This window comes from Stegastes partitus, unplaced genomic scaffold, assembly GCF_000690725.1.
Source record: "Stegastes partitus isolate 25-593 unplaced genomic scaffold, Stegastes_partitus-1.0.2 Scaffold20, whole genome shotgun sequence".
Lineage (NCBI taxonomy): Eukaryota > Metazoa > Chordata > Actinopteri > Pomacentridae > Stegastes > Stegastes partitus.
Window position 1 is genome coordinate 1,001,608 of NW_007577751.1, and position 27,665 is coordinate 1,029,272.

Below are 27,665 nucleotides of genomic sequence, written 5' to 3' on the forward strand. Positions count from 1 at the left end.
AAAAACACCCTTTGCCTTAAAACATCATCCCTACAGGTACACTTGCGCACAGTTTTTCAAGGTACTTGGCAGGCAGGTTGGGTCTTGAATCACAGGCCAGACTATCTGTTGCAGAGCACTCTTTGTTTTTGACACAGAAGACGGTTTGTTATAGTTGTATTTTGGAATTATTTTAATGTTGCGTAATGAATTTGGGGCTGATCAGATGCCTCCTTGAGGGTGGTGCATTATTTAAAGCGTGTAAAAGTTTTGCACAAAACTGAACATGGGGCCGATTTTGAGTAAATGAAGGCCATTGACTGTTCTGTCGGAACTTATTTGTTGCTCATCATCGTACAAATCTCTAAACAAAAATGTTGTGTTCATGTGGTCAGGCAAAGATGAAAAAAAAATGTTTCCCTGACCACATAGACACATTAATTCAAACTACCAACAAGACAGGAATAAAGGCAGCAATAGTTATTATTCTACAGAGGAGATAGTCACATTAAAATAAGACCCTGACTGGATGGGTCAGCCATAAAGGGGCAATCCCTCAGGAAAGAATACTATAGTTTATTCTAGGCCACATTTGCAGTCTGACTATAAATGAACCATAGTATTGCACAATGTGGAGAACTGAAATCTAAGCTCCAAAGTTGAGCTTCAAAGCTTTCTTGTATTTGTCTGCGGATGTGATTCAGACGTGGTTGTCACAGAACAAAACCACATAATGCACTTGTATCTGTGAAAAGAAAAGCTGTGAACCAAAGACAGTTGCGTATCTTCTGATGCTGTGTTCCAACACTCACATACACTGCTGTGTGTCAGCGCTGCCCTCAGGCTCTCTCGCTTCATGACCAATCAGAAAGATACAGGAAGCTGTGTCCAGTAACACTCCCCACATCTCACACAGACAACCCCGACTGAGAAATCATCTTCGGACGTATGAAATAAGCAAAGACTGGAAAAGGAGAGCAGGAAACCAAAAAAAAAAGAGTGGAAGTCATTGAACTGAAGAATCTTACACAAGCGGTGAGTTACTGATCATTTGTCAGAATTTTGTAACTGACTAGCATGTTTTTGGGTTGATTGTACGATTGTATTAAAAATTATATGCATATATATATATATATATATATCTTTGGATGAAAACTGTATTTTATTCATAGCTTGATTTGCAATGCAACATAACTGGTTGGGTACACGTGGCAACATTTTAAGAGCAGTTTTTTAAAATAAGAAAATATTTAATCACAGTTGTTCCAAATTTCAAAACAAAGTAATCCTTTATCTAAATTCTGAATTCAAGTTATTTTTTGCCTTTTATTAGTATTTATAACTGAATTTATTTGGTATACATACACATATAGAGAGAGCGACATGTGACTACGCAGCATGGGGTAAATAGGTGAAAGTGAAATAACCTCGGCTGACAAATTCGAGGTTTTGTGAGATGTAGAATTTACCGTCTCCACCTTTTGTCTGTTTCACTTTCTGCTTCAGTCCTCATTTGACCGTGGGGTCAAACAGATAAAATATGTCTTTCCCTGTCACTGCTAACTGGCTAGAAGAAAGGAAGGAAAAGGTGTGTGTGTGTGTGTGTGTGTGTGTGTGTGTGTGTGTGTGTGTGTGTGTGTGTGTGTGTGTGTGTGCGTGTGTGCATGTGCGTGTGTGCGTGTGTGCATGTGTGTATGTGTGTGTGTGCGCGCGCAACAAAAAGTTGAAAAAGTACATTCCATGGGCGTAGATGTGTTGCAGGAAATCCCACTCCCTTTCCCAAAGGATCTAAATAGAAACACACACAAGTAAATATAGAAAGACAGCGAGACAGATAGACACAACACACAAAACAGAATTATTAGTGAAGTGCATCTATAAAATTTATAAAGCTTCCTGGCATTTAAATAGACTCTTTCAGTTGGGACACAAAAAGGGGATCAGGCAGTAGCTCTGTTCCTAAATCTCCTGATTTAATTATGACTTACATTTTCAGGATTTATTTGTAAATTTGCTTGCATTAGATTTTGCACCACACACACACTGCAGGGCATCTGGACTCTCAATAGAGGGCAGCATTTATTTTCAAAGTGCCAGGCGGACATGTAAAATGAACCTTATGCAGTGTTACTGAGGAGTTCAAAGTGTCAGCAGCCTAATTTCAGCTCCTTCTGTGACATTCTGACTTATGTGACTGATGATTATAACTGCATGATGTTCCCGGAACCTAAAACAAGGTCACCCAAACCTGCAGCGCTGTTAATGAGCTTTCATTTAAATCCCTGGGCCACAAAGCAATTACTATTCATGAATTTTCTGGTTTTCAAAAAGCGATCCTGTGATTATCTTCATCCACTGTAGATGAATCTTTGAGAAAACTGCGTGAGTGTCCTCTTTTGCATTTGGTACGACACAAACAGAAATCCTTTGAAACGGTCAGTGATTCGAAACTGTGCTCAGAAGACAATCAAAACAGTGACTTTGTCAGATTCTATCAAACACACTGTTGCAATATGCTCTTCCTTATCAGCTGAGCTATTGTGTTTATATTCCCTGAGGAGGTCATAAGAAGCAAAACTGGATTCCTTCATCGTGAACATTCTTAACTTGGCATCACGGAGCTCCCGTGAGGCATTTGGAAGAGACAGAGAGGCACACAGTATAGCCAGAGCACTACTTTCAGCTTGGTTTGCTCTGACTACTTGCTTACTTTTAACACTGGCTTTTGGGAGAGCTGCGACTGGGGCATCCTCATGACTCCACAAAGGTCTGTACTTGGTAAGAAGCAGTTATCTTGTTGTTGTTGGTTTTTTTCTGCATAATTACAGTAAATATGACTCAGACTACCTTTCATAGTGCAGGGATAATTAGCCATCTGTTGTGCAACTGAAATGAAGAAAGGTTCTATATGCTAGAAGATCTATCATTCACTCAGCACACACTAATGGAGCAGGGCTCAAAGAGAAAAGCAGTAATGTTTGAAGTCGAGGTGAGCAACAGGTGCTGGAGTTTTAATAATATTGCACAAGAGACAGTTTGAATACACTCCCCGCCTACGTCTTTCCATCTGGAGGAACAACCAAACCAAAGCACGGAAAGCAGAACAGAATAGATGTTCTTGTCAGCGTGTGTCTTGTGGAAAGCCTTGGCAAACTCACTCAGACACAGAGGTCAGTACAGGAAGGGCAGCCCTGCACTGGAACAATAGCAGGGATTTAAACAATTCTTACATAACGTTTCCAGCCTGCAGGACACAGTTTGACCATGATCCAGTTATAACTGGTGGTGCATGAGAAATGAAGTTAAATAGAGGGTTCCCTTGTCCTTGTTTAACAGTCGGTAGTTTTACATCAGTTTGCTTTGCTTTAAATTACTGACAAGGGAAAAACGCATGACAGTGCATTCACAGTTTTTCCTCAATGGCATAAAGTATGACCCATTTTTTTCTGTTTCACACAGATACTGTTCAAGCAATCTTCTCTATGGAAAACTTGGTCAAATCCATCTTCCCTCCACCAAGACGCTGTACACCAGAGATGGGGGAAGTAAGTCGTCTGCATTTATAAAACAAATGAAGCCACAACTTTGAACCACTGGTGTTAAGTGTGAACCACAGACACAGGAAAGCATGAGGCTACAGAAAGATAGCGCAATGCATTCACGACTGAATGCTGCAGCGCACCTGTCAGGAGTTTATGATTCCATAAAGCAGTAATGAGTGTGTAACAGCTTAACACCTGTGCAAAGGATAAACACCTGCGATCAGAGTGAGAACTGGACAAAAGTACCGCTGAGAGACCTCAAGTGCTGTTTTCAACCTAAATTGCTTTCTGCCCTTGAAGCTGTTTATCTGTGCCTACAGACTTGCTTGAGCCAGACAGCTGGACAGCGTGATAAGTGTGTATGCAGAGTTCTGCTGCTTATGTGGGCTGTTCTGTACAAACTAGACCATGCAGTTCCTGCTTTGGAACATTATGCCTCTTTTAATACCCTGAACCGAGTCATACGGACCTACAGTGTCCGGTAAACAGGTAGTTGTGAGCCTGTCGAGTGAGTTTTTGTGGAATTATTCAGATTTTTATCACAGGAAGGAACTTAAGGTTCTGCCCAGAGAAATATAAATTTGTCACAAATACAAGACTTATTAAATGCAAATATTTTTGTTGTCTTTGTCATTTCTGAATGTGTCTAGAGTATGGTGTTCATGTCTTAAATAGGTCAGAGTTTACCACCTCTGAACCCTGCCTCTACCATCTGTCAACGAGTCTGTCAACACTTGCCTGTTCGTTACACTCTAAAAATTAATTCTATTCTCAAACATTATTTGAATGAGTTGTGTTCACATCCTAATATTGGTATTTGCAAAAACTTAATTTTTTGTGCAATTTAAACTCACATTTTTATTTTTATTGATTTAAAACTGAATTCAAATTGCAATAACTTTATGGAATTGGCCTAAAAGCTTTTACATTTTTCTTCAGCAAGAATTCAAGATTTCATTTTTCATTTCCTACCTACTTAAAACGCCTGGACAACTTCAGACTGTTAAGATGTGGCGTTGGAGAACCTGTAGGTTAAACAGGAAATTTCAAGGTGACATTTCCTACGGAAATATGATCAAATACACAACTGCAGTTCAATTAATCTAATTGAGTCAACTTAATTTTTAAAAGGTTGTCAACTTAAACACTTCATAACAATGATAATCAATAAAGGCAGTTGAAAATTATTTTCAAATATCATATAGCTCAACACAGGTGTTGTCTTATGTGGAAAAACTTGTTGGAACACCTTAATTTTCATAAGCAATCACTTAGAAACTAGTAAGTGGTAATTAAAAATGCCTTTGATTTCTAAGGAAAGACTGATTCTCTGAACTCAGTGGAGTTCGTTGGTAATTCCACTGAAAGTTGTCATAACTCAAAAAGACAAGTGCAAACTGTTGCTTTAAGTGTTTTTATTGAGCTTAAACCTTTGTTGTTTAAAAATAAAGGACAAAACGTTAAGGCTGCCCACATTCACACGGAGCAAGGCGGTGTCAAGCCTAATAAATCCAGCATCTGTAATTAAGTAGTAAAAGCGTCAAAAGAAGCTCTCGTGTAGTTTACTGCCAAAGCCAAAGTGCGCACACACGCACCAAAGTGCGCCTGTGCTGGGAGGGATGACTGAACATGACACAGTCCGTCCTCACCGAGTCTCACACTGAGTCCTCGGAGCTCTGAGTTCGGATGCAGGGACCACACTGACCCTCCTGACTGGATTTAGGGGGACAGAATGCGGAGTCCCGAGCTGCCGGTGCGGCTGAGTTGAGTCGTGGTTGTGCAGCAGTGAGCGGGTTTACGGATCAACGCAGAGAATAATGCCCGGAGTTACCGAGTCCGTGTGCAGATCTTCTGACTGGGAAACTTGTTTGTCGGTTGTTTTGATCTGAGGCAAGATGCACCTTTTTCGGAGTCACAATTACCAAGTGTTCCCGGACCGCTACTCAGGGGAAACGCCGACCATACGGGGCATCAGCTGGGTATGCTGCCTTTATGTTTACATATTTACGGAGGAGAAATACCTGCTGGAGCACCGGCGACAACTAGAGCGGTGCCACACGCAGATCATGATGAGGATAAGAGGAGATATGAGTGATGATAATAACGATCATCATCCACCACTGTGTTTCTTTTTAGAGAAAGGAGATCATTTATGCAGCTCATACAGTGGCAGGTCTTAGGCTTTAACACCAGACCTCCAAGATGTCACTTGTTTCCTGTAAACGTCTTAAACACATCTGAATTCACTGCGGCACATTCTGTTCAGCATCTAAAAGCCTGTAATCATAATTTACTCTGCAAATTGGTGTCTAGTAAATGTCTGACACATAGTGGCTTAATAGTCCCAGAAGCCCCAGATTTTGTTAAAGTGACAAGCACCCAGCATGCAGGGAAATGCACTGCCTTGAAATGAAAAGGATTCTGTTCAGAAAAAGAGCAAAGTTGTGGAGTTAAGGACAAAGTAAAAGGAACAGCATTTTGTCAGAGAGTAGGTGAAGTGTGACTGTGTGGAAATGGGGTTTAGTTGAGCCCACTTCCTCTCACTAGTGGTGAAAAGTATCCAAATAGTATCCAAATACATTATAGCAAGTACTGCAATTAAGTACAATTTGAGGTGTTTGAGTTGCCACTTTATACAGCTACCTCAAACTTCACAGAAAAATATAGTACTTTTTACTATACTATGTAGGGTAAACCAGGATAAGACACCCCCCTGAAGAAAATGTTCTGTTTTCTTTAAAAATATCTACACATTAAACATCAACATAATATAAAAACAAGAAGTATGTTCAAGTGAACAAATGTAGAGCATAATTAGATCCTATCAGACTACAGCTTTATTATAAAACTAAATGTAAAATCCTTTAAAAGGTTAGCTCAGCTGTCATTTTGATCAATACCAACTTGTTACTTGTGAATAATTTTAGCTTTATTTTTGCAGTTTCAAATTCAAAGTCCTGACCTAAAAATAACACAAATCACTGTTAATGACGAGGGATGTTCAGCCGACAGTAGGGGAGAGTTCAAGCTAACTTTCAACAGTAAGCTAATATAGCATAACATTATTAGCATACAGTCACATATAGTCAGCTAGTTAGCCTTTAAGACAGACAATAATATATACATATTTTTTACTGCTGGTTAGCTTTTATGTTACTGTATCATATGATAATGTACATAATTTAACAGAAATCTAACATCCACAGGGTTAAAATGTTAAAAATCATTGATTTCCATGTGGGGCTTCTTACTTCATATCATGGACTTGACGTCCCTTAAAAGTCCCACTCTTATATTCATATTACTCTAAAAGTATTTGCTATTTTTTGTTAAATTTATTGGGTTGCCCTCTCATCTTAATATTAGGTTAATTCTTTTTAAAACGTCCTTATTTTCTTCTGTCGCAATGTTACGTCAACAGACCTCAAAACTTCTGGATTTCCTCATAAAATAATTTTAATGCTATTTAAATATTAACAAGACCACTATTAGTGAGGATTAAGCAGTGTATAGATAATGGATGGATGGAAAACCACTATTATCCAAATATATGGTTACTTGCTACTTGCAACAAAACTTAGATTTTTGCTTACAAATATTACATTTTTCTATGAATTACACGACAGCAGAGTATAAGCAAGTACAGCTGAAATAAGTTGTCCATTCATCAGTCAGTTGACAGTCAATTAATCTGACATTATGTCGATAAATGGACGATGCAAAAATGCTCCAAAAATATTCCTGTTTCATCCTACCATTATTTGAACTTTTACAATTTATATAATCAATTAGTTTACCAAGGAAGTAATCTGTGTGTTGATGACAGTAATCAGTAGCTGCAGCCTTGGATACAGTAGTTAAATATTAGCTCCACTTAGCTCAAGCAGCTACAGCAGTAATATGCTGCTTGAACATGAATTCATCAGTCTGGTAATATATAACAGTCACAGGAGACTTTGTCCTGTATTAAGTGCATTTTTGTGATTATACCTACTCTACTAAAGTAACATTTGTAATACAGCACCTTTACTTTAAATAGAGTGTTGCAGCATGGTGTTAGTATTTTTACTTAAGTGGAGGATCTGAGTCCTGCCTCTCATCTCCACTGTGGCACAGTTTTGGTCCCCAAAACAGCACTTTGCAGATATTTCTAGAATGCTTCCAAGTAGACTGAAGCAGATTTTTCTATTGTGTTAGCAGCTCAGGGCACAGGAAGGTAACAAAGTTTTTTTTTTTTTTTTTTTTCCTTATTAAACTCAGGTTATAAATAGTGTATTGTTTATTGTTCACCTCCCCTGCGACACTCCTGCTCAGTTTACAGAAGAGTTAGTTAGAAGAATGTGCACAGGGGAGGTTTTTTCCCAGGTCACAGGAAGACACAGAACCCTGCTGAAACTCATCGGTTCTAATTTTACTTGGCGTTTAAGTATCAGTAGGTCAAAGACAACTGTAAATCTCCAGAGACTGTATCCTCAATGCCCTGCTGTTACAAGCCAAATATCAATGTCATATTTTATTAATGCAAGTAATGAAAAAAAAAAAAATCTATACAAATACTTGAGACACCTGACTCAAACCACCTGGTGTAAAATACTAAAAAAAAAAAAAAATCTGTAAATGTCATAATAGTAGTTGTAACTGAACCAAGTGATATTGTGTGTATTGAGGTCATCAAACACATAACAAATTACACAAGACAACCTTTGAAGAATTCAGTAGTAAGACTTAATGTAGTTTAGGTTAAAAACATGCTAAAATGCCCTAATCATAAAATGAATAAATGCACTTTAGTCACGTGGTTTTCTTCTCTGTGGGAACACTATATTGTATTGTATACCAACACAATTTATTTTGTAAATGCACACTATGTATCAGGCTTGGTATCACTTAACCCCTTACCACTAACCCACCAACACAGAAATTCTGCCGCTGTATTTTTAATGGCATCAGTCCTGTTTATATGTTATTTGAAAGCACAAAGCCTAATGATTCTAACGTGTAAACAAAAAGATACCAATACCACAGCTACAATAGCAGCCGCAGCAGCAGCAGTAGTTCCTTACTTTGTAACTGGATCGTCAACACAGCAAAACAGTCCTACCTTTTCTGTCATCTATAGGTACATACTCGTTGAGCCACTATTTTTAAGATTTTCAGTATAAGAGTCCAACAAACAAAATCCTTTCAAGCTTTTCGTCTTTTTTGAGTAAAATTGAGAGGGAATGTTAAGAGTTAAAGCTTCTGAGTTCATTTTTCCCCCAGAAGGGTGTCCAGTGTCTCTGTTCATTGTTGTGTGTTATCAACAATAAGTCCAAATTAACAGGCCCTGGGGCATACGATAATTCCTTGTCTGTGCACATGAGGCAGATAACTCCAGCAGAAGCAAAGCTGAGCTCATTTTACTGTCATCATTAGGAGATACCAGAGCAGCATCCCTCCTGCCCTCCTTCCATACCAGTGCCGACACACGGAGACAAAGCAAAACAAAGCATGTCACATACATAAAGGTTCCTGACTGTGTCTGTCTGCAGACCTGGAAGGACACTGGTTACTCCACATTTTTTGTTTTCTTACTGTCACTTTGGTTGAGTCATAACTGATAAAATATGCTACGTGTAAGGTTTATTGAGTCAATTGCTAATCTTTCAAGTAGAAACAAGCTCACAATTGGTGATGGCTTCCTGTTTCTTTAAAGCCTTGCGCAGCTTTGCAGTGATAGTTAATGAGTTTTTGTGAATACGCGAGAAGAATTGGCAGTCTGCCATTCAGGCTGTGATCATGTGACGTAGCTGGTTGTGCAGCGGGTCAGACCTAACATGCCACAAAGTCTGTCTGCAGGAGGAGTTGAGACGCTGATGTCTATCAGTGATGTGACGGCTTTATCACAACTTCCTGATCAATACAGTCACCTACTGTATGTGCCATGTGATTACTCTGCATATTTTAGATTTTTTTTCAAGCAGCTCATGCAATCCACCAGAACAGCACAAAAACAGAAACTCATGTGTTATACTGGTGCCCATAAATCATCTAGTAAAAGTGTTATCCTTGCAGCATGAGAAATGTGAGGAAAATTGAAATGTGGTGTCTATAAATCAGTTTTCCTTCATTTCTGGGAGCCCAGACGCAGCGCTAAGTATTCATAATCTGCCGGATCTGGTGAGAAATATTTAATCATAATAACTGCCTTGAAAAAGACCTTTATGGGTCTATAAATTAAATTCCCTGAAAGCGCTTATCTTGGGAATGCAGGAACACAACAGTAGCTAAATGATGGTCATAAAAACATATAAACCAAGCAATAAAGAGGAAGTCCAAACTATGGCCAAAGTGCAGACATAGGAATGCTGAATATTTGTACATGGTAGCAGGTTCAAGTTATGGGTGATCTGACTGTTAGTATGTACAGTGAGTACAAGTCTCCAGGTCTCCAGGAAACATGTGTTATTAATCTAATAGTATATGTCTGTTGCAGCTGCAGTACATATTTTCTTTAAATGGTTGGGATTTTCAAAAGCCTTTTCACAAGAAAGGATAGTTCGTAGTTCAGAGCAACTGTTTCACTTAACAAAATGCGAGGCAACAGGCCATGTACTTTCCATGTACTCTTTCCACCCACTTCATTACACTCACTTGATGCCCGCCCACACCATGGTGGAGACAATGGTAACACATCACAGGTTTAGATAATGTATTTGTTTTGACCTTCATCCCAATAAAAAGAAAATAACTATTCTTCCTATCTAGACAGTCCAGCTTGGTTTTTATCTGTCTATTTGGTGCAACCAATGCAAGATTGTCATCATCGACCGATTCAGCTAGTTCCTGTGGAATCCAGTTCCAAAGAAGTTTATCTGCTTTATTTCGGAGGTTTTTGATATGGAAAAATTGCTCAGTGGGAATAAAGTCTCTCTCTCTCTCTATTTCTTCTAGACTCCGCTGCCAGAGGCCCTGAATTCAAAGGACACGATGAAGCAGGTGTGTATGCCAGAAATGCTTTGGTACATCACCTCCCCACAGCCAAATGTAATCCAATGTTCTCCCTGGTGTTTTTAAACTCTCACCGAACATAAGGAGAGCCACAATGTCAGAGGAAAAACTTTTAAAGCTTTATGTCTAAAGCAAGCGTCTGCTGTACTGTGCTTACTTGAAAACTCCGCAAAAATGCAGAATCCGGTTTGTAAGCAGCGATCAGGCTTCTCAACACGTCGCTCTGTCAGTGTGACCACACATTAATGCTGGTTGGCACAGCCTTTGGAAGTTTTCGCTTTCCTGGTGGCTTCAAGCTTTACTGACCTCTGTCATTATCTAAAGTTGCAGCGCTTGCATCCTTTCAAACTGCTGAACTTGTTCATTTGTTGTTATAATATCCTGCATTACTACTCAAGCGAGTCTTAAAAAACACATTCCTAGCAGGAGCAGGCAGTCATAAGGAGTTTAAAGGGCACTTCAAGGCCCACAGTTAATTGACCCTCCCCACCCTCCTGAGCCCTACCTCACCCAGTCCGGGCCCCTTGTGCTGCTTTATCTCAGCGTCTTCAGCGGCATGCCAAGGAGAGAACTTTTAAAACGCTGATAACATGGTTTGACATGGAAAGTGTCTCCTGTTTAGGTTCAGTGGTCTCCCTCTGACAGCAGAGTAAGAGAGTAAGAGAGAAAGAGTAACTTTTTAACTCCCAAATAATCAATGCCTGTGATTTTTTTTTTTTTTTGTGCTGGAGACACGATGGGGGATTGGAGTGACTGAGTCTGCAGGAGGCAGGTGTTGCTAAACTCTTGGAGCTTTGTGCAGTTGCTCAGCAAGTGTTGGCTCCTCGTCCTAAAAGTCACTAATGAGCAGCATACATTATGATAGCACTATACAAGATAGACTGTTTTTAATAAGCTACTGTAAGTAAGTACAGCAAAGTAGAATTACACATTGAAACAGAAGTTTTTTAATGGTTACTGGTATTGATCACGTTTATTTTGATTTTTTTAAAGGTACAAACTAAATTCTAAAATGTTCATACTTTCTGTTTGTAAACCATATCCCCTACTTTTCACTTGCCTTTGCCTGATGTGGCTATAGGTTGGATACACACTGTAGGTTGTGTACTGTAAGATTGTTTATGCAATTTCCCCATGCACGCAACATAAGTTCACACAAAGTTTTGTTCTGATACAACTTGAAGGCTTTCAAAGTTTGATGCCAAAAGACCTTATCAGAGGCCTGGAAATTTCCCCTCTCTCGTGGTGCGTTGCAGGATGGAGGTGCTGCCCTCAGAAGTGTGGTTTTGTGTTATAGCGAGAGGGGGGAAAAAGTCAGTCCATAGAGCTGCATTAAGCTGCTTCTTATACAACCACAGCCCACCAAGGTCACAAAGAGAGTAAAAAAACAGAGAAATGTCTCGCCTACAGAGGAGACACACGGTGAATAACGGTGCTCATCATCATTCCACCCAAGAAGAAAAAGGCATGAAATTACTATACACTTTAAAAGCAGTTTCATCCAGGATCAAATTGAAGTTAAAGTGGATAAGACAGAAAAGATCATTCAAAAGTGATGCAATGAAGTCAACCCTCTTTCAAGCGAATAACTGTGCTGAGGCATCTGTCCTGCCGAACAGTGTTTGAGCAACTACAGAACAGCTGCTCCAGCTTTTTCCCAGCAAACATGATGTATAGTAATTTAGGACCATAGATAAAGATTATATATGTTTGACAATTTTAGTGTACACCAATATGAAGTTGAGTATTTTACTTTACATCTGACATCATAAGACACTTTTCAAATATAGGATCTTGACTGTAAAATGAGCTCAACAGCAGAACGGACCCCAGTCATAAAACAGGTTATAGCTGCCTTTCCAAACCTTACAGATGGCCCATACATCAGTGTTTGTTGCTACACACTGGCTGAGTGTGTATTGTAGCCTGCTGTACTTCGTGTCATTGACTGGCGCACCTGTGAGAAACATGTTTGCTCTGTAATTTGACTCACTTGGAACTCTCACCTGTGGATTATAGTTCCTAGATAACCTGATTAGATACCCTACATGGAGACAATCTACAACACACGGTCCACCACAGGGCAGCCTGCAGCCGAGTGAGCTGCAGACATTTTCCACGTTACTCCATTTTCTGCATGTTTACATGATTGTCCGGTTTAGCAGCAAGGGGTTGGCCTCTCAGTTGAAATATGGCATCTGATATTGTTTTTGTAAGAACTGGCTTAGGTAATGGAAAACTGCCTGATCAAGAAAATAGGTTTTGGAGCTGACATCCCTGAGAATGTGTCTATGGGAGTCCCAAGGGAAAATGGGCCCCTGGGAATACTGGTGACCTCTAGACAGCATAACTCCAGCAGGGCACAGCAGACGCCTCAGGCCACATTTACTCCACTGATGTCAGGTCTGGGAAAAGGCCAATGTGGGGAAGATAGGTTGAAGTGTGTTACTGTACAGTGTTACCCAGAGTTGTCATCTGTAGTTGTGCATTAGTATTAGCATCCCAGTGTAAATGTGACTCTTACAAGCATTTGTTATGACTTCTACCCAGGCTTTGGCATCGTCAAGCCATGGGTTCAGGAGAAAAGTTTCAGAATGCATTTCTACATCCTGAGGGAGTTGCAAAAGACCAAAGAGTTCAAAGTGTTTGGTTTCTGTCGCTGACATCCTTAAACTCCACTTATCATCAAAGCTAACAGGAAGTGGTCATTGTTTGGTTCTAAGTGTATCCCAAGACTACCACCTTGGGCAAAAAAAACAGCATCTTGAGGAAAATTCAAAGCACAAACAGTCGTCTGAGTCACTCGTGTGATCACAAGACATGCAGGAGGCGTTTGTGGGGGAGTCGAACAGGGAGGAGCAAAGTTACTACTGCTGCTGCTGCTGCCAGTCATTAAGACAGTGAATATTGTTGGGTGGCAGTTTAATCCAAATTGTTTTTGAAATGCAAGCAGAGAATCAAGCGTGAAAAGGCCTAAAATGGGACCACCGCATTACTGCCACAAACAAAGCACATTCTTGTTACATAAGCTTTGCTTCTGCATCAGTGGCTGACAGGGTTTTGCTCCACTGTCTGCACACTTTTTTTGTTTTTTTTGTGCTTTAAACCTGACCTCAGTGAGTTGTGTGCATGTGGGCTTGTGTTACTCATGTTGTAGGGACATAACAGGCACAATCGCCTCAAATTTGGAAACAAAATGCATTGCATTAATTGCTGAATTAAAGTAAGGGAATGTCCTAATGCAGCATAAGGCAATGGTTAGGCTACATTTAGGTTTAGGGTAAGTCACTAGAAATTAATCTACGTCAGTGTCATGTCCTCTGAAGTGATGGAAACCTAACTCTGAACGTGTGTGTGTGTGTGTGTGTGTGTGTGCGTGTGTCTGGGGCTGAGAATGAGTGGGGAAAGAATCAAGAAAGGTTCAAAGGAAATACGTTGAGGGTGGCCAGAAAGTGAAAGTTTGTTGTTGCTGCGTGCCAGCTGGAGAGTTAGCTGTAGAGCCTGGGAGGTGTGGGAGAGCCATTTTTAACACGTTCTCACCTCCCCACAAACCCACACACACACACACAGCATTAAATTCCGACGCCTACATAAACCTCCACTCACGCTGCTGACGTACACACCAACGGTGCCATCACATGCAATCGCCACACTGAGGTTAAATGCAATGAAAACTGTCTCCCTCCTCTTCACTTTACACACAAACATTTGTTTGAACGTTTGTTTCTTTCACTAACTTCTGTTTGTCGCCATCACAGAAGTTAGCTGTTTCAGTAAACACGACCATCTGTGCTACATACCCTAGAATAGACCAGAAGAGATTTTCTTTATTGTCAGTGCACAGTGTACAACGAAATTAAGAAGCAATTCTGTTCATGCATTCACACAATTAGACAGCAGTTTAAAAAATATAGAGGAAAAATATTTTACGTTTAACATATGAAAACAGTGAGGTGCCTTTTGTTATCATTTATTATGTCGTATTTGTTGTATTAGGAACACTTTAAAAACAGTAGTTTTTTAACTGATGTTGCACATTTACACATTTGCATGTAAAGGCTCAGTATGTAAATATAAGGTTCACATACATACATTACCTCGCAGCTAGAAGATCCCCGGTTAGGATGCCCAGGATCTTTCTACGTGGAGTTTGCATGTTCTCCCTGTCCCCCCCGTGACCCTAGTGAGGAGCGGTGTATAGATAATGGATGGATGGATAGATGTATGGATATATACTGTACATATTCTGTAAATGTAACTGGAACAGTGACTGTAGTGCTGATAATAACTCAAGTCCAGACAGCTGGTGTCAGTGCTTGGCGGAGTTCAGTTCTCTTGCGGCTCTGGGGCAGAAGCTGATTTAATTGCCTCATCAAAGGGAACACAACACAACACAACACAACACGTGCATCTGAAAGAAAGACGCCACTGGTTTATCTGTTTAACTTTTTTATATGTTTATCCAGTTTCTTTCAGATCGTGTTGTGAAGGCAGCAAGATCGGTATATAGCGTCATGATCGAGAGGAACCCTGGTCTGATCCGAGATAGAAAGTATCACCTCAAAACATACAGGTACCTACACTGGTAGAGTAATGTCCTCCTGTCTTGTCTGCTAAACACGTGCAAACTGATTTGTTAAATTTCTCTCACAGACAATGTTGCTCTGGTAAGGATCTCGTTGACTGGCTGATGAAACAAAACGAATGTCTCCAATCCAGAAGTCAGGCAGTTGGAATGTGGCAGGTTTTGGTGGATGAAGGAATCCTTGTTCATGGTAAGGAGTGAAGAGCAAAATTCTGAAGAACTGTGTCTTTTGGCCAACAGCCAGACTAAAGGACACATTAACATACCAGTTATCCTGTTTCAGATGAAGAATGTGGAATAGTTCCATCAATAAATCATGTCATATTTAGAATTTATAATATATTCTGATGATAATGTCTTCGGCAGCACTCAAGCATTTCCCAGAAGTGCTGGAATAGCTTGAAATCTGGTGACTGAGTCTGTTATGGCATATGTTTTACAATGTGTTCTGACTCGGTCGAGTGTTCACTAAGCACTTATGCTGTTTGGACGAGACACTGTCTTCCTGGAAGAGACCACTCCAATCAGGCCAGAAATACTTCAACGTCAAATGAAGGGAATCACTCAGAAAGCATTTGCACTTATTTCCATGTATCTGCTCAGTGTGGATTTTAAAAAAGCTCTTACATGGAAACGAAATTCTTCAAAAGGTCAAAGTTACTCATTTACTTAGTTTATTAGTTTCTAAAACTAATACATGTATCTTTTAGTTAAATAGCCTAACTTAGTTTTGTGTAATCACTCTATCTCCACATTCTTACATTCAAATCTGTCATTTTTCTCTTCTGTGTAAATCAAGTGAAACACGAGCTGAACTTCCTTGACAAGGACACCCAGTTCTACCGCTTCCAGGACTCTGAGTTTGGCCTGAACCACATAACAAACGAGAGGGAGTCGGAGGACGAGCTCCAGGAGGGTTTGTCTCTGCTGTCTCAGCTCGGTCCAGATGCTCTGCTCACAATGATTCTGCGCAAAGGGTCAGTATGTTAGTGGTTACAGAAGTATTACTCATTAAAACCTGTTGTGTATGTAGCAGTAGGATTAATCTTTTCATATTTCTTACGTATAACAACCCCATAAGGTTCATACAACAATTTAAAGAAACCAGCTGTTTGTGTGGCTGGTTTCACCCTTTGTCTCAACTTTTCTTGTATTCAGCCCAAGTCAGAGGAGTGCTGAGGACCTGGAGGTCATCTACGAGGAGCTGCTCCATGTCAAGGCTGCTGCTCACCTCTCCACTTCTGTGAGTCACCATCACTGCCTTCTCCTGACATCAATAAAGCCTCTACATAGCAATTTGTGACAGTAGCACCTTTTAAATGATTTAGATGGCACACCTTTTTCAAAAAATACAGTCCTGTAGTTCAAGATTCTTTTGCCAATGATCTCTGATACAAGAGCTCCATTTTAAGTCCTCCTTACATATAAAGAATTAGCCGTAAAAAATCTTGCCATTTTATGCTGTGAAAGAAATATTGAAAGTAAGTGAAAGAAATTAAGCCATGCATCTGAAACATAAAAAAATTCTTGTTTATTTTTGTTAAAAGAATCCATTTGTATCACCAGAAAAGCAACCAAACCTTGCATCTGTTTGCCTGTGATTCTTAAAATACTTAAAAACAACCACATATATAAAAAGTTATCAATGCAGTTCAGTCTTATTTCTTGTCCTGTTTTGCCTGTAGGTACGCAAGGAGCTGGCAGCAGTGCTGGTCTTTGAATCACATGCCAAGGCCGGAACAGTCTGTGAGTGTGACAGTTTTGCTGACGTTTGAGCCTGGTGGAGTCTTACCAGACACACACACACACACACACACACACACACACACACACAGACACACACACACACTTTTGCTGTGTAGACTGAACCACGCTAAAGTCCACAACAGGCATTTTCTTTCTGGATTTGCAAAAATGCACTTTCAACATGTTTCTCAGCACAGCACACCTTTCTTATGGTATATTATGTCCAGCAGTCACTGTTTTGATTTGATTTGGAACATGGAAGTTGTACATACGGATAGGTGACAAATTAAAGGAAAAACCACCATCAAGCGTCTTAGTCAGGTGCTGAGCCATCACGTGCTGCCAAAACAGCTTCAGCGCACCTTGGCATATATTCTCCAAGTCACTGGAACTCTACTGAAGCAACACTATTCTTCCAAAAGATATTCCCTCATTTGGTGTTTTGATTATGGTGGCTGAAAGCGCCGTCACATATCGGTGCAAAATCTCCCATAGGTGTTCAGCTAAGCGGAGATCTGGTGACTGCTAAAGCCATAGCACATGATTGACAACATTTTAATGGGTGGCATTTTCATCCTGGAACAGAGCACTCCCATCATGATGGAAATGTTTTTCTTTTTTGTGATGTAGTGTTCAGTCAGGGAGATAAGGGCACCTCCTGGTACATCATCTGGAAAGGCTCTGTAAATGTGATTACACATGGAAAGGTAAATCTATACACCAGTTCCAATAAACAAATAAATCTCTCTAATTGTTGCTGATAAAATGCTAAGTAATTCACTGCAGTTGTAATTTATTGCTGGAAGTACTGTGTACACAGGGCCTGGTAACAACACTACATGAGGGTGAGGACTTTGGGCAGCTAGCTTTGCTGAATGATGCACCCCGGGCTGCCACCATCATCTTGAGGGAGGACAACTGCCATTTCCTCCGTGTTGATAAACAGGACTTCATACGGATCCTCAAGGTTTGTCTTCTGATTAACTCATTACTACATATGTACCATCATGCCTTCCTTGTCAGACGTCAGGAGTCTGTATGTAAGTGTTGATGTGTGCATGAGGCTATTTGTCATTTTAAGAGCTGTATGTCCACCAAGTGAAAACCAGAACTATACTAAAATGTCTTTTAACACATCCATGCCTGTCCTTTAGGATGTGGAGGCTAATACAGTGCGACTGGAGGAGCATGGGAAGACTGTGCTGGTGCTGGAGAAGAGCGCAGACTCGGCTGGGCAAGGAGGAGCAGGAAACAACAGCAAGTGAGAAACTTGGACGCAACTCACCTCAACAAGCAGTTTGACAATCATTAAGACATTTCACCTGAGTGTGGCCAGATACGGTGCCATGAAAAAAAGACAAAACACTGCTATTATCACAACACAAAGAGGGACACTGTTAGAAACAAATCTTTCTGTCAGATGTGGGTAAGGTCTTATTAATGAAGTGTTGTCTGACATTCAGGAATGGAATGGACTTTAACCCGGCCTTGTTGAATGACTTGTTATCAGTCTTGAAGCATTTTAGCAAACATGAATTAAGTTGATGTTTTACCTCTCGTTTACGTCATGCTTAATCAGTTTTCCTCAGCTTCTCCCTTTACTTGCACATCGACACACACACATCGAACTATCTTCTCTTGTTAAAAAGCAAGATTTATGGTCTAAAAAAAACCCCATCAGTGGTACATTTTTGGGCCCAGTGGCACCAGACAAGGAGCCCTCAAATGTTCTCATAAAGGAGTTGTGATATAGATACATTAGGTGCTAGAAGGCAAGACATTGTAAAGAAGAACCATAAACTTAGGAGCCTAAACAGACAGAATATTGTTGTCCACTCAGCTTTGATATATACCACTCCCAACCTGCCAAGTGTTGTAAACACAGTTTGCTGGTGGACAAACTATTCAATGATTACGTCAAGGGTCTTTTTCCGCTTCTTCTTTTCTGGTGACAGTATTAGTCAACACCGACGCAAACCAATACACAAGTACATGTAGTGTGACAGTTCTAATCATGTATTTATTCAATTATTGTTTAGTAGTGCATGCTAGCTGCTTTTCGCGCTAATTAGCAATTGTTAGCATGCTAATATACTAAAAATCACTATTTGTGTTGTTTTGTTGTTTTTTTATTTTATTTTTTTTAAAAAGCTTGTAGTATCCATTGTGCAAAATCTTTAGAAGTAACTAATAACCAAAGCTGGAGTGGAAAGTAGCTTAATACCCAAGTATGTTATTCGATTAAATGTGCTTAGTAACGTTTCACAATTGCCGACAGAACCACAAGCAAAGCTGTAGACTTAGTTTTGTAAATCTGTAGTAGTTGGACCGATGTTGCATCGTCACCCTTTATGATATGAACATAATTATTCTTATTAGAAATAAAAACATCATAACACATTATCAGAGACCTAATTGGGTCAATTCAGACAAAATTCACAAAATGTGTTGCTGCACTGTCTCAGATTTACTCAGTTGTTAACCTAAGTAAAACCTAAGCTCTGTGAAATATTTCTGGCTGGATTCATAGAGTTTCATATGTTTTAAGAGCAGGCAATTTAGATTTTTTCATCCTTAACTTGAAGCCATTTAAAGGTTCAATGTCTCCAGAAAAGGGGCCTATAATTAAAAAATATGGCCTTTGCTGAAGCCATTTAATCACCTGTATCTGCTGAAATCAATTCCGCCTGTGTCCTCACCAAGTATAGTAGCTGTGGGAGTTATATTACTGGAGATATTGAACCCTTAAAATGGTTTCCAAGTTAATATACTGTTTGTGGGTGAATACAGTGTAGAAGACAGTGTAGCTAAATGCTTATGCAAAGTTGTGAAAAATCTCCATCTTCTTGTCATGCTCTGCACAGGTACACAGTTATGTCTGGAACACCTGAGAAAATCCTGGAACACCTACTGGAAACAATAAAGCTGGACTCAAATGGAAACGATGCAATAGGTGGGAGTCCGCAAACAAGTTCTTATCCTTTCCCTGTTTACTTGTAAATTATTCAGGATGCACAGACCTAAACAGCTAGTAAGTGAGTTGTGTGTTGTTGTGGTGTTTGTCCTCCTGCAGATCCCTGTGTGAGTGACTTCCTGCTCACCCACAAAGTCTTCATGCCCTCCAGTCAGCTGTGTCCTGCACTACAGCAGCAATATCCTGTGATGGTTATTAGTACTGATAACAGTGATGGTGATACAATAAGGACAACACTCCTTGTAATTATGATGTTTGCTGTTTAAAAAAAAAAAAAAAGAATGATTACAATGTAGTTTTATTCTGTCTTAGAATTGATTAATTATCACAACTTAGATTCAAGAACAGTTTCCCATACCCATCCTTATCAGCGTGTCCAACTCCTCGCTCTCCATTTATCTCAGGCCTCAAATGTCTTCCTCCCCAAAGCTCTTTTCCTTTGTGTCCTCTTCCCTCTTTTGTTAAAGGAACCAGGGGGTCAACAATCTCGCTCCCAGGGTTCCTCCACCCATGAAGACCTTCTTCCATCTTCACATTCACCCCCTTCCTCTATCCCCCTTGACTCCTCATATTCCATCCCCTTTAAGAAAAAAAAAAACTTCCTTGGATTTGTTGGCTTTCATGTGTATTTTTATGGGGGTCAACACTTTAGCTATAAACTAGTCAGGTTAATCCCTAATTGATAATGCTGCAGAGTCTTAGCCTTAAATTTATAATGGTTTGGTTATGTTCCAGAATGTATAATACTATGCTGTCTGAGCTATATTGTTACATTGGTGAGGTTATTCTCCATAATTATTAAAACTGCAGGAGCTCAACCTTAATATGCATTATAGTCAGGTAAAGTGGTATTTTAGATCATTTTTGTAGGGTTTAAATCTATATTGTGTAGAACATTTGCGTAAAATCACATCATAAATAACACTGTAGGGTCTTAACCTCACAGTTTACCTTTGTTAGGTACATTTTGTAACGCCAATCGAAATCTCTTTTTTTTTCCCCCCACTGGGAAGCAGTTACATCAGAAATGTTGACGTTACTTAACTTGCTAATATTAATTTGGGATCTTACTTATTTTATTGAAGCACTTAATAACTTTGTTTTCTGAAGGTGCTATACATATAAAGTTATAAGTAGTCGTATTTAATCTCTTTCATCCCTTGGCCTCTTTCACCCCTCCAGTTCCCCAACATCCTGCCAATTAATAAACTACTTCACATGTATTATGCAGTGGTCTTTGTTAGCTAACAGTTTCTTTGTAAAGATATGTATGTTATATCCTTAACCGTTCTTGCACTTACCAGGCAGAGCTCTCTGAGGGTTCAGAGCAGGAGAAGGCTGCCTATATCCTCAACATCAAGCAGAAAGTAGTGAAGCTGATTGGTCAGTGGGTGGCACTGTTTGGCCTTCTTCTGAAGGAGGACTCTATTGCTTTGGACTTTTTGGAGGTCAGATTGCACCCTGTGCTTTGTGTATCAAAATGTTTTGATTATTGATTTAATTTATGAGCGGAATCAATGATTACATTCAACCTGTTTAATTTTAATTGTTGGGGCTGAAACAGAGGCTAAAGAAGGAGGTGGCAGCTGATTACCGTCTGTCCAGCATGCTGAAAGAACAATTCAGGGAAAGGAGGAGAACAAAAGTGTAAGTGTTATCTGATAACATTTGCTATTTCTACACAATTATCAAGTTATAAATATTGTGGCATTCCAACTAACACTGTTTGTCACCTTTTTATGCCTTGACAGGTTGGAGAATGGGTATCAGTCAATGAGCAGGGTAAGCATCTCATAGTTGTTGCTTTTGCAGGGAACTGTTTTGAGATGGCGGTTTAAATGTCATTCTGCTGTCATTTGTCATTTTAATGTCACTGGCTTGCTGAGTCACTCTGATGTTATTGATAGAACCAGCCGTTTGATTGGTTTGCAAACTGTGAGGAGCCAGTGGGGAGGTTACAGCCAATCAGAGCGCAGGATAAAGGTGAGTGTCAGGCACTAAAACTGGCCCATCTAATAAATCACTCAAATTGTTGATTTAGCATGTCTTTGAATCTCTATCACAAGAACATTTTACAACATTCGCTCATGTTCACCATCTTTGGATGCCATTTATGAGTAAGATTATTACTCATGTTATCAATCATCAAATCAGCATATCTTGACAATTTGTCTTCTGTCCTTCTTGACACAGTGCTGTATGAGATCTACAGACCAGACAACAAACCCCTCACCCTGATGCTCCCAGTGAACACATCTGTACAAGATGTAATGGCAGCAATTGTCAAACCTGGTGGTGATCACGTCCTGGTCAAAATGAACTCCACAGGAGGTGGGACTCATAGTCATTTTCTAAATGTACTCAGCAGATTTTTCATTCAAACTGTCCGATAAAATTGCTAGAATAAAGCATTCAGAGATAATTATTAATTCAGTTTCTCACCGAGCCGAAGTCAGGCTTATACATTTTCTACTGCTGGGTCATTCTGTGAAAAAGCAATCAGTGCCTCCCGCCTGAATCCTATTAATATTTTAAGAGTTATAAGCTCTTGAAGTACAAAGAAGTGGGTCAAAATTTTGCACTTATGCCTATATTATGCCAATGTTAGAAAAATGTTTTACCACAGAAGAGATCATGGCTGGAAGATGAGTATAGATAAAAAAGAAACCTTTTATATGCTATAAAAGGTTTTGACCAACCACCTGCCCCACATGGTGATATGAGCCTTGCATGTTTACCCAAAATGCACTTTACTCCAAAGTTTACTCCATTAAATTATCAGAAAACACATAACACATCCACAGTACCAATGCTTGTTTCTATTGCTGTTTGTCAAAGACAATCAAAAGGTGCAGTTTTGCTACTGAAACTGAGATACATCTCAACATATTGATGCTCAGAGTTGATTGTAGAAAACATGCTAAACAAAAACAAGATGTTGGCCTTAGATTGAGACAGCTGGAGTGGATGTGAAGTCGATATGGGTGCAGTTTTTAACAGGGCTCAGATGTGCATTTCGTCTCCTGTACTTATGAGGGCTGAAAAATGCTGGGAAAATTAATGTGAAGTAAAAAACAGAAATTTCAACCCACCCCTATGCACTTCAAGGACCTAAACTCACAAAATGTTAATAGTGTGAAGGTAAAATTGTGCGTAGTTTCACAAAATGTATTAAAGTTAATTCACATGGAAAATCTGCTGATTCTGAGGGGGTCGGATAGGAACTTTTTTTAGATTTGGTTGAGTTTTTATGATGCAATCCTGCTCTTTGTCTGTTCATATTGCTGAGTGAGTTTTTGATATATCCCTGTAAATACACACAGAAAGAGCTCAGTTAAAGCTGGATGCTGCTGCAGTCTACACCGCTCTGGGACTCAACGAGAGGCTGTTCATCTGCACAAGCAGCCAAGTGGAACAACTGGTGAGGAAAAGGCGCCTTCCATACCTTTTATACCATTTTTTGTTTATTTTTCTACACAATGAAAAAGAGAATATTTAACACCCTGAGACATATTCTCATTATGTTTATTATTTATTATGGTGCCTACAGTTTGACACAGTGGTTCCGTTCCAAGCAGCTTCCCTGCCCATAAGGAAAGCTGTCAAATGCACACCCCAACATCTGCTCCCTGCTCATTTTCTCTCTCTCTCTGTTAATCCCCCTTTCTTTCTTCCAGGTGCCGCTGAAGGAGCAGCAGGGCCCAGAGCGAGGAACAACTGACATCCTCGAGCAGATGAGCTCCAAAGACATTGCCAATGAACTCACTAATTATGACTGGGAACTGTTCACTGCCATGCATGAGGTAACTCAGCATTTACTTTACATCTGACCACGGCATATTGCTGGACAACAAAGGGCTGCTTGTTTACACATTAAAATACCTCATCAAGGATAAGTTCCAGTTGTCTGTCTTTACAAGGAAATGTAAAAGCCGAAACTAGCACTCTTAAAACAAAGAACAGGATATCTCTTTCATAAAAATGTATGAGTCACGCACCTTGGCACTTTTTATCTGACAGAACTATCTTCGCCATCAGATAATCTTAACCACTTCCTACATGCGTCACATGTTTCTGAAACAAGTCCACCGTCAGGTCACCTGTAAAATCTTTCTGCTCTTTGATTTCCAGATTTTTTTCTCCCCACATCATGTCAGTGGTTGTGAGTTATTGTCCCTGTCTCTCCAGGTGGAGCTGGTCTACTACATATTCGGGCGTCATAAATTCCCAGGTGCGATCACAGCCAACCTGGAGCGGTTTGTGCGTCGCTTCAATGAGGTGCAGTACTGGGTGGTGACTGAGCTGTGTCTCTGTGAAGACCTTGTGAAACGGGCCATTCTGCTCAAGAAGTTCATCAAGATTGCTTCAGTGTAAGAGTTAAACACATGAAATGTAACTTAAATGAAGGTCAGTCACATCAGTACTACCTTGAAAGAACTATCTTAACAGCTACAAGATGGGATGCCATGAAATTTTGTGATCTTGGTGATCCCTTGACTTTTTTTCTAGCAGGTCATAGATTTTACTTATTCAATAAAATACCTCACATTAATTGGCACTGACATAATGAATTGTAATGACCTTGACTTTTCTTCTTGCACCACCATAAAGTGGACATTGTTTTTGTTTGTTTTTTTTTACATGACATGTCTCAACAAGAATTGTCATCAGATTTGGTACAGACATTTGTCTTCTCCACAGGGTTAACTGCAATTACTTTAATAAGCTTTTGATTTTTCTTGATATTAATACCATGTCCATTTTTTTGGTTCAGTAAATTAAAGACATTCACATCTCCTTAACAATGCATGGTGTTTAGCATCAGTTAGCAAATGTGCATGATAGTATGACTAAAATGACTCATTGGTATACATTACTATCCTGCAGATTATGATGTAATGTGAGCATGCTGCCATTAGCATTTAGCTCACAGAACCTCACAGAACAATTCTTGAACCCCACACCTTCCAACTTTACTTTAAATACAGCACCGTGTCAGTCTGGAACCCAGTTGTTCACGGCCATGTGTCCACTCTGTCACAGATTAAAGGAGCAGAAGAATCTCAACTCATTTTTCGCTGTGATGTTTGGGTTAAGCAACAGTGCAGTGCAGAGGCTTTACAAGACCTGGGAGGTAAGAAACCGCTGAAAGCAACTGTCACGGCAATAATGAATGTTATGTCAAATTTGCTGAACACATATTTTGGAAATAACTTGTGCAACTTTTCACTTGTTGCAGAGAATACCCAGCAAGACAAAAAGAATTTACTGTGCTTATGAGAGATTGATGGTACGTTGCACTATGTTCTCTACTTTCAAATGCTCCCAAACTCTGAGTATAATATTCTGCATAATACGTTTGGTACTTCTTACCACCGAAAGGCATTTCATCTACTGTTTATTTTGTGTGGTAACCTAACCTGGAAATGCTGTTTTCTCTGGTTCTGTAGGATCCCTCACGCAACCACAGGGCCTACAGATTGGCTGTGGCTAAACTGGGTCCTCCTTACATCCCCTTCATGCCACTGCTGCTTAAAGGTAACAGATATCAGCAGTCAACCAAAAAAAAAAAAAAAAAGTAGACCTCTTTGACTAAATTATCTACTAACTGAGCTGTACCTGACTTTACCCAGACATGACGTTCATCCATGAGGGAAACCCAAACTATGTAGACAAACTGGTCAATTTTGAGAAGATGGTAAGACTGCCTTGATTATTCTCCTCAAAAAATCATGTCCTAAGTAAGGTATGGAGTTGAATTTCTTTCTCTTTGTCACAGCGAATGCTTGCGAAGACGGTGAAAATTGTACGAGGATGCAGAAGCCAACCATATGGTAAGTGATCCATCTAAGGTTGTAGGTGGGACACTATGCATCGGGGGGGACGTCAAAAAATCGCAAATGCGTGTTAAAGTAAATAATAATGTCAGGCTTGTGCCATATATATGTATATACATGTCAGGTATAAACTCCTTTGTCTCCTCTGCAGTGCCTTCATCTCCACAGAGGGGTCTGGCTGATCGGATGTTTCTGGAAGGGCCTGCTACTCGCATATCTACATGTAAGCTACATCTACAGTATCATTAACTGCTGTATCCAGTGTACGCCCTAACAGCAAGGTTCTTGAGTAATTCGTTTTTCTGCAAAATGCCTATAGCAAGTTCAGTTTAATCCTGATACATATGATCTCCAAAGCCTTATTACCATTTCACCATGTCTAATTTTTCACTACAAACCCTAATGTATGTTGAGTCAAACACGATTTCCTCCCTGTCCTCCAGACTCAGACCACGCTCTCCCTCTGCGGACTCCCAGCAACATCCGACACTACATTCAAAACCTGAAGGTGATGGACAACCAGCGCAAGCTAACGCAGCTATCAAGAACAATTGAATGCTAGGACATCGACCTGCAACTGTACAAAGACTGCAAAACTGTAGCAACATTTGAAACAGAAGATGGACTGTAGCTGGATGAACAAAATTTCCACTCTCGCATGAACAAGATGGGCTTCTGGAGGTGATGAATGTCATGGAAATTTACTGTTATTGAAGGAGCTTGAACATTCGCAGAGATGCTTTCTGCACCGCACAGCGCCGTGAGTGAAGATGTGCAGTGTGCACAGTAATGACCTCCAGTGCTGATCCAGAGAATTTGCTTCTGTGTCTATGGGACTTGTTGGACAATTTTTATATAACAAGCCTTACGTCACACTGGTGTGAAAACATTCATAGAGATCCCCTTAAAAAGGCAATGTTACAACATGTACAGCATCTCACTTTAATGTCAAAATTCATCATATACAAGGTTCATTCATCTCAAACCAGCAGATCTTTAGAACAATTGCTGCTCGACCGCCTTTGATTTATAAAAGTGCTTGTAAAATTTTTGCCCGATGTAGCAAAACATTTTCCAAAATATATTTTTTTGATTGTCTATTGACCCACTTTCAGCAATTTTTAGGTATTCCTCATCATGCCACTGATGCAGAAATTAAGTACATCAGATATGGAAAATATTGAAACCCTCATGAGAATTCCATCTATGAGCAAATATTCCCATAAAAACAATCATGCAGAAGTCAACTCGTGGTATCTTCTTAATCAGATGTAGCTGCATTTGGCAGTAATATAAAACAAAACATATTGAAATTTTTTAATATGAAATACTTGGTCTCAAAAGCAAAGTTATTTTCTTTTAACTTTCATAACCTATTGAGCAGGTTAGGCAAGTTGTACCACAAAACACAAATGTGTTTTTAGATATACATAGAACAGACTTTAGGAGTTTTAATTTGGTTCTTCAAATACAAGTAAGAAAATCATTTTTGAATACGTGCATATAGCGTCATTTTCAGTCACTTTGAACATCACATATTTAGCTCAATTAATTGTTGCTTAGTATTAAACTTGCTCAAGGTGGGTCAATGGGCAATTTAAAGAAAACCGTATTTTGGAAAGTACTTGATATATCAATCAGAAATTTCACAGATACCATTTTAAGTTATGTTAAGTTATATTTCCATAGTTTGTGATTTAAAAATGCTTCAAGCAAATCACAGACGGTCAAGCAGAAGAACTCTGATGATTTGAGATGAAATGACCCATTACATATCCTATACTCCTGTCTGTAGAAGAATCACAACAGTGGTTCCACAAAAGGGCCATAAGAACACATACTACACATCTGTATCACAACTTATCACTTTAGGTCAGTTTTTTGTGCACGAGTGTTTCACATTAAAACTAATGTATTATATCAGATCATTTTTGGCAGCAAGGCCACTAACTGACATGCATATAATTTCATACAACGTTTTTTTCTAAATAAATTATTTTCCCAGTTATGTG

The 27,665-nt window shown here is 39.6% G+C and overlaps 1 protein-coding gene across 4 annotated transcripts; it reads left to right on the top strand.

Moving 5' to 3' along the window:
- The first annotated feature begins 833 nt into the window (after positions 1 to 833).
- Positions 834 to 27,661, top strand: rapgef3 (Rap guanine nucleotide exchange factor (GEF) 3). 4 transcript variants are annotated; one of them, XM_008293444.1, is made up of 28 exons: positions 834 to 1,014; positions 3,439 to 3,524; positions 10,455 to 10,499; positions 14,978 to 15,084; positions 15,165 to 15,286; positions 15,896 to 16,073; positions 16,255 to 16,339; positions 16,782 to 16,842; positions 17,473 to 17,549; positions 17,663 to 17,809; positions 17,997 to 18,103; positions 19,707 to 19,795; positions 19,916 to 19,994; positions 21,114 to 21,264; positions 21,381 to 21,463; positions 21,568 to 21,598; positions 21,724 to 21,799; positions 22,010 to 22,147; positions 23,140 to 23,237; positions 23,494 to 23,619; positions 24,005 to 24,186; positions 24,860 to 24,950; positions 25,056 to 25,106; positions 25,267 to 25,354; positions 25,450 to 25,514; positions 25,596 to 25,650; positions 25,805 to 25,876; positions 26,097 to 27,661. In XM_008293444.1, the coding sequence occupies exons 2-28, from the start codon at positions 3,462 to 3,464 to the stop codon at positions 26,213 to 26,215; spliced, it is 2,586 nt and encodes an 861-aa protein (XP_008291666.1). In that variant the 5' UTR covers positions 834 to 1,014; positions 3,439 to 3,461; the 3' UTR covers positions 26,216 to 27,661. The 4 variants fall into 4 exon arrangements, with proteins under 4 accessions (XP_008291666.1, XP_008291650.1, XP_008291675.1 ...); XM_008293428.1 differs by lacking the exon at positions 834 to 1,014 and adding an exon at positions 2,668 to 2,757; XM_008293453.1 differs by lacking the exon at positions 834 to 1,014 and adding an exon at positions 2,729 to 2,746.
- Positions 27,662 to 27,665: the final 4 nt, after the last annotated feature.